This window comes from Montipora foliosa, chromosome 4, assembly GCF_036669935.1.
Source record: "Montipora foliosa isolate CH-2021 chromosome 4, ASM3666993v2, whole genome shotgun sequence".
Taxonomy (NCBI): Eukaryota; Metazoa; Cnidaria; class Anthozoa; order Scleractinia; family Acroporidae; genus Montipora; species Montipora foliosa.
Window position 1 is genome coordinate 2,213,660 of NC_090872.1, and position 7,500 is coordinate 2,221,159.

Here is a 7,500-nt window from a genome sequence, read left to right on the forward strand (position 1 = left end):
CTTTTGAATGCCTGCCACACAGGGTAGTGTTCACCTTTCCTGTCTTTCTTCTTGATCACCAATGTGGTGAGATCTGGAAGGCAAGGTTCATAGTTGTTTACCTTAACATTTTATAATGTCTAATTATGTCCCACACCACCAAGGGACAAGGTGGAGTCTCAATGTCAATTATGTTTCTAACTTTAGCTGTTCAAAACAGGAGTGATGCCAGTGGTACGAACTTTGTAGTCACAACAATATCCGTAAAAATCAATTTTGCGGTGTAAAGTGTGTAACATAACATTCAACTTTTTTAGCTGAAATAGAACAACAGGATATCATCCACCTTTCTTGTTCTTATTCCGGTTCCAAATCCATTTTCGGATTCCGTATTCTGGCTTTTCCAGACGCCCCTTATGAATGAGTCACTGTTACTGTTATTAAGAAATATTTTTGAATTGCTGTTTTGTTTTAAGGAATGTGTCACTGGCATCAGAGTTGGAGACCTTAAGAGTTGTTTTGGAAATCACATAAAAGCAAGTGATAAATTCATGGCATTTAATGTGGACAGTGGAGGTTTGTTCCCAAGAAAATTCAATTATTTCTTTCAGGGTTAATTGTTTAGTAAGTCTGGCTTAACTTCATCAGTTTTCAAGATTACAAATTCCAAAAAAAAAACTTTAATATTAATGGTGGACAGATGTCTCTTGATTTTTCTGCCCTATTTACTTTGCATTTTAATAATTATCTAGAGTGCTTTTAAGATGGAAATAAGTAGTTTCTTTGATGTGAATTTTGCTATGGATAAAAATATTTTATTTGTACATTCTATTATTTTTTAAACTTTTGTAGGTTTGCTCATAACATGATCATCTCATCTCTTTTCATTTTTTTGAATTTTGTGCCACAATTTGAAGATGACCTCAGGGGAGTCAAAACGTGGTTTTATGGTCAATTTTGTATTGCTAATGAATGACAAGAATGAAAGTTGAATTAAGTGTACACTTTTTTTCCAAGGGGGAAGTCTTGGTGTTCTTTCACTTGGAGATGTTGGGAAGAAAAATCAGTTTCTACCCACACTACATGCGCATTCAGGTATAGTGACTCCAGATCAACTGCTAGTCATCTACAGCTGTATTAGGAATATTATTGCCACATATAGTGCCAATCAATATGTGGTCCAGATATTTAATGAATTTGTTTTGTAATCCATCTGTAGATTTCATAACTGACATGGATTTCTCATCCTTTGACGGAAGCATTCTTGTCACCTGCTCATATGACTGCTTAGTGAGTTTTTCCTTTTGTTTATTCCCTGGTTTATAAATCAAAACATGGAGAAGTGATAAAACTGCATTATCATTTAGGGAAGAGGCTTGGCACTTGGGTGAGAGCGCTCCCCTTCTGTCAGTATGTTTCCCAATTAATTCCCTGGCCTCCCATTGAAATGTCATGAAATCAGCTAAGGCTGCTTCATACAAAACACTAAATACTGTTCAAATTTAAATGATATATTAGCGTCCTACTCAGTTCTGGGCCATTGAGTTTCTGAATTGACAAAGCCATTGATGTGTACATGCTTCAGGCATCATGTCTGTTGAGTTTGTTGGGTCTCTTTTCTACGCAGAGTGGTTTTTCTTTGGGTGCTTTGGTTTTGCCCTTTATCAAAATTTGAATTAATTTTGATCCGTTATAAGTTGATTTCTAGTTTCCCCAAATTATTGAAGCACTTGTTCTTTGGTATTCTTGTGGTTTATATTTCACCATGGTTATAATCTTTTAAACCTCTTCAAATAATTGAAACTAGATTGAAAATCTACGACCTGACAGGATTGGAATCTACAACCTCTGTAACACAGAAGGCAATGACATGTACAGTGTCAATTCACAAAAGCAATAATCATTTTGTACCCAGAGAGAACCAGGATTTAATTTGCCTGAGTTCAACGTAGCAAGATGACTACTCAACTCCAAACGATTGGTGGACTGTTACACTACACCAAAGTCTGTGACATTGCCAGGAAGTGCGATCCTGGCAGAATTGGATCTGGGACCATCAAAGACCATCTCATGTGCCCAATGTTAAACTCCAAGTCAGAAGCATAGCTATACATGATTAGTGGACCCTAGACAGAATCTTTCCCTGAATTCGAAGCCATCTTAGATAAGCAGATTGAATAACGGGATGAAGCTATCACACCCAAAGTACAATCATTGTAGATACTGAGTGAGCTGAAAAGGTGAAGCCCACAGTTTTTCAACTTAGAACCAATAATTATTAAAGAAAGATCTGTGGATGATGTTGGTACTTCATTTCTCAGGACATTAATAGTCAGGCTGTTAAGAGAAGGAATTGTGCAGTTTAAGATAGAATCAAACTCTGCATGTTTGTTGGCCTTCATGAAGGTAACAATTTTGCATGTAGAGGCATGGCCAAAAAGTCATGTAATGGTAATTAACAGCTCTTACTAAAAAATGCTGAGGTCAGCATTTTCTGGTGTTCACTTTTTCAAGTAGTTTCCTGTCAAGTGTGTAGAAAATTTTAGATGAGCTACAGATCAATTCAGAAATGTGTTATTTTGACCCAGAGACCAGCAAAATTTCATATTCATATTACACTTCCATTATTTTTATTATTAGTAAAACTCTGTATCAATCAATCCAATTTTGATCCGGGTTTATCCCCTTGAATGGGGGTGGCCGGATTTACCCCACTTTGTCAGCAATCTTTCTAACTCCCACTCTCTATGCCATCTCGCTCGATTTATGGCGTCCTTTTTCTCCAAACCAACGCTCTTGCTCCTGTTGTCCACTTGCGTTTTCCACGTCTTCTTTGGTTGTCCTTCCTTCCTCTTGCCCTTCACTTCGATCTCCAACGCTTTTCTCGTGAGGACATGCCCATCATCCCTCCTCAACACATGCCCGCACCATCTCACTCCATTTGCCTTTGCCATCTGAACCACTGTTTCTTTCAATCCCAACATCTCCATCAGGTCCTCTGTCCTCTTTTTCTCCATCAGTTTTGCACCACACATTGCTCTTACCATTGCTCTCTCAGTCCTTCTCAAAATTGCTATCTCATTTTCCCTCAGACACCATATCTCACTCCCATATAACATCGTCACTCTTACACAACTCCAATAAACCATTCCTTTCACCTTCAGCGAGAACCTTTTTGAATTCAGCAACTCTCCACATACCCTGAATTTCACCCAGCCAATTCTTGCTCTTGCTGTCACAGCTGCCTCGCAGCCACCACTTGCATTCACCCTATCCCCCAAATAACAGAAACCTCTCACCGTTTACACGTCTTCACACAACTCCTCCACCGGTTCCACTAATCCATCAGCTTGCTTCTTGCATCTTCCACACACAAAATCTCTCCCAACCTCGAGGTCACCCTCTTCACTTTCTCGCATCTTCCATGGATCCATTTCCCACATTTCACATACAACACTGAATTTGCCATTACTCGCTTCGACAAATACCACATGGATCTACCTTTCTCACAGACACTTCCCCTTCTGCCCCACTCACTACCACTTTTGTCTTCCAGAAGTTCACCTTCAGCCCCTTGCTCTCGAATGCCTCCTTCCATTTCCAGAACTTCTCCCTCAGTCCCTCCATCGTCTCACTCATCAAAACCAAGTCATCTGCACACAACATCTCACTCATCAAACCATTTCTCACACTCTCCGTAACCACGTCAACCACGATCGCAAAACCAACGGCAACAACACGGATCCCTGTTGCACACCAACTTTCACCTCAAACTCCTCGGATAACTCTAGCTCAACTCTGACTCTTGTCTTTGCACCTTTATACAAACTCATCACCGCTCTCACCATTGCCTTTGGTATACCTCTCTTCCTCATTGCCGACTCCAATACCATTCTTGGGACCCTGTCAAATGCCTTCTCCAGGTCAACGAAGCACATATACAACTTCTTTTCCTTGTCTAAGTACTCCTCTTGTAACCTCCTCAAAATAAACACTGCATTTATCGTTCCTTTGCCTGGCATAAAACCGAATTGCATCTCGTCCACTTTCACCATACACTGCAATCTCCTCTCTAGCACCTTTTCTACAATCTTCATTGCATGCTCTACATGTAGCTACTTCACTCCCCTATACGTCCCACAACTCATTGCATCCCCTTTCCCCTTGAAAGTCAGTACCACAACACTCAGCGCCCACTCATCCGGCATTCCTCTTCCATACAACACAACCTGACACAGCTCTACCATCACACCAATGCCGATCTCCCCACTCACTGCTATCATTTCAACACTTACCTCCGAGGGTCCAGCAGCCTTCCCCGCTTTCATTTCCCCTGTCACTTTCACCACTTCTTCTCGACTAACCCTCTCACCTGGCCCTTCCTCCAAGTCCGCTTCCACTTCCAGTAAAACTCTGTAAATTGCATTAAATTTTAGAGAAGCCTACATGAAAAATGTTTCAAGGAGTAGACAGGCCAAATGGGACTATGCAATTTGTTTTTTTCAAATTTTTAGTGCTTTTGAAGAGTTAGTTCTAAGAAGCCTTAGGGCTTCGCCTTTCCTCATGCCTGCCCGGTGGCAGGAGTTGAAGTGCTTGTGTTGGAAAGTGTGTGCACATATCAAGAATAGAGTGCTTTTTGACCTTTCTGAATCTCTCACCCTTATCTACATATATGTATCCAAGAATGTTATTTCAGTATCTGAAATCTAAACCATTAATTTTATTGTAGGATGATAGCTATTTGCTAGCCCCATCAAGTTGTTTATGTTCCAAATGATGTTTGTGCTTTAGCAATAGGATGAAGTAGGTGATCAACAAAATGATGAAATTTGTTCAGTAGGGCCTTTGTAGCCTGATATGATAGGTCTCCCGATTGGGTTAGGTTTGTTTGTGAATCTTTGTTAGAGTGTAGAAAACAGAGATTCGTTGCAGGTTTGTTGTCAGGGATAACCATTTCTTAGTCATTTGGTCGGAGTGGTTTCCGTGATGGAGAGCATTGATGAGTCCTTTGGCTTTTCAAGACTGTTTCTAATGCCATGAGTAATAAAGTGGCTTATAGTTTTCTTTCTCATCTAAGAGAATCTGACCCTCTTGTGTTACATTACCCATGGCATTAGAAACCTCTCAAAAAGCCAAAGAACTAATCAATGCTCTCCATCAGGGAGACCACATTGATGACATGAATAGTTAAGAAATGGTTATCCCTGACCAAACCCACCACAAATTCCTGTTTTCTACACTCTAACAAAGACTCGCAAACCTAACCCGGTCGGGAGACTATCAGATCAGGCTGCGAAAGCCCTAATGAACAAATCTGAGGTATTTGAATTTCCTATCTTGACTAATAGGAGTCCAATAGTAGTAATAGTCCAATAGGCAAGACAGCAACTATTTCCCATTCGTTCCCGTAGTTAAGATGAGATTCCTCCAACAACTGAAGCTCTAAAGCAACATATCCTCCGAAACACCATCTCAACGAAAGGAATGATGCCAGAGAACACACCATCAAACATGTTGACTGAATTGTTGTGAAAAGGAAGAAGAAGCTGAGAGGCAGACACTGTATAAACCGTTAATCTACATTATAAACAAGGATAAAGGATCAGAGCTAGAAGCTATGTAGATCAAGTCATCTGCAGAGATGAAGAGCAGATAAGCCTGCAAGCAATGCACAAACACAACTACAACAGGAGGAAGTTCCACAGCATACATAACACCCTACCCTATCTGCACGCAGTGCTTTTCTTAAGATCAATTAAAGCCAATTAGGAACTCGGGCAAGGGAACCATCCCAAATCCCAGACTGTCCAAACAGCTGGTGACTTAGCATCTGTTATCTGAGGAACCCCTACGTACAGTAAGAAGCTGAAATGCTTAAGGAAATCAACCTTTGATGGGCCACGTAAGGACTATGCCATGTACTTCTACTTCTTCTTCCATTTTATTACTCTTCATCACTTTCGTATCCAGAAGAGACAAAAATAAAATAAAAAATCAGATTAAAAAATACATATAAATAGTTAAAATACCAATGTATATAAAGAATTATCATTCGATGTATTTTGTCCTTCCTTTTCATTGGCCGAGAGCCCACCACGTGACCTGCAAATAACTGCCTACAAATAAGTGTTTTGCTGCAAATAATATTCTGCTCATGCGCAATTGACATCACGCTCTTGTGAGAGAATGGCAGATCGGTTCCCTGAGCTGTCAGAGAATGAATCGACATCTTTAGTTGATCGAAAGAAGAGTGAGAATACTAAGAAAGGAACAAAAGTTGCACTCAATGTATTTTGAGAGTATCTCAAGGAAAGAAAGGTAGACGAAGAGTCACTCGTTCATCGACGCAAAGGACAAGTTGGTGAATGCATATGTACTGAAGAGATTTTATGCTGAAGCCAGAAAAAAGCATGGCAAGCTTTACACCACTGTGAAAGCTTCAACTCGGTGATTGAATGATAAAACAATTATTGACCTCAGTTATCGCAAAATATGGTGATTTGTCAGTGTCTCGCAGATCAATTATTTGCCTCAGCCTTCGGCTTCGGCAGATAATTGATCTGCTCGCCACTGACAAATCACGATATTTTGCTCAACCTCATCCAATGATTGTTAAAATAATTAAATTAAATATCAGATATAAATGTAAATGCATAAATAAATAGTTAACATACTAATACTAATACTGTATATACAAAAAAAAGTAAAATGGATTTTAAAACGTTTAAATGATAAAACCAAGTTCAAGTTTGGTCAAGATATTAATTTCAGACGCTTTAAACTTTCACAGAAAGCAGGATAACCTAGTGATCTAACTACAGCTGGTAAACAATTCCAGCCTCTTATTGTTCTTAGGAAAAAGCTATGTAAATAAAAATGACACCGAGCCCGAGATTGAATAAATGAGTTAACTGAAAAACTTACTGTGCAACGCGCCTTATCGTGGCCACATAACAAAGTTTTTTTTACAAATTGTCTGCCAATCAGTCACAGTCATGCCTACTTGCAAAGTGTGTACAGTTGTAAGTTGAACACTGTTGCATGGGTTGTTGAGTTGACATATTTATATGTAATTGTCAAATGTGAAAGTTTGTTGGGTGGCCATGGTAAGGCACGTTGCACTGTAAGGTAGATCGTACTGAATGTTGAAAATATTTAGGAAAGGGCAACGCAATATTGCTGTTGATTGCTAAATGAAATGTCTGTAGATGATTTTTTTTTCATCTTGCTTCCAAAGGATCTAGTGACGATGATTTCTGCATGTGAGTGACACTTAAATAGTCCCTTTTTATAAATCGAACTGCCCGATTGAACTGCTTCAATCTTGTCCATTTGTTCTTGCCTATAAGGGTCCCTCGCCACTGTGCCATATTCTTAACGAGGCCTCACTAGTGTACAGTCTGTAAGCTGCACCCTTGGTGGCTTCTGATAAGGGATACAAGGCTGACAATGAAAGATTTAAGAAAGATTCGCATATACATGTACTTCTAAGAGTAGTTAAGTTCTAAAATTGAGACTCAA

The 7,500-nt window shown here is 39.5% G+C and overlaps 1 protein-coding gene across 2 annotated transcripts in view; it reads left to right on the plus strand.

The window, feature by feature from the left end:
* Positions 1–7,500, plus strand: part of LOC137999521 (coronin-7-like) — a 49,215-nt gene that overhangs the window by 13,960 nt on the left and 27,755 nt on the right. For both annotated transcript variants that reach the window (XM_068845303.1, XM_068845304.1), the window contains exons 2-4: positions 456–555; positions 997–1,074; positions 1,199–1,269. In XM_068845303.1, the coding sequence (XP_068701404.1) occupies positions 456–555; positions 997–1,074; positions 1,199–1,269 (249 nt within the window). The remainder of the gene's footprint in view (positions 1–455; positions 556–996; positions 1,075–1,198; positions 1,270–7,500) is intronic.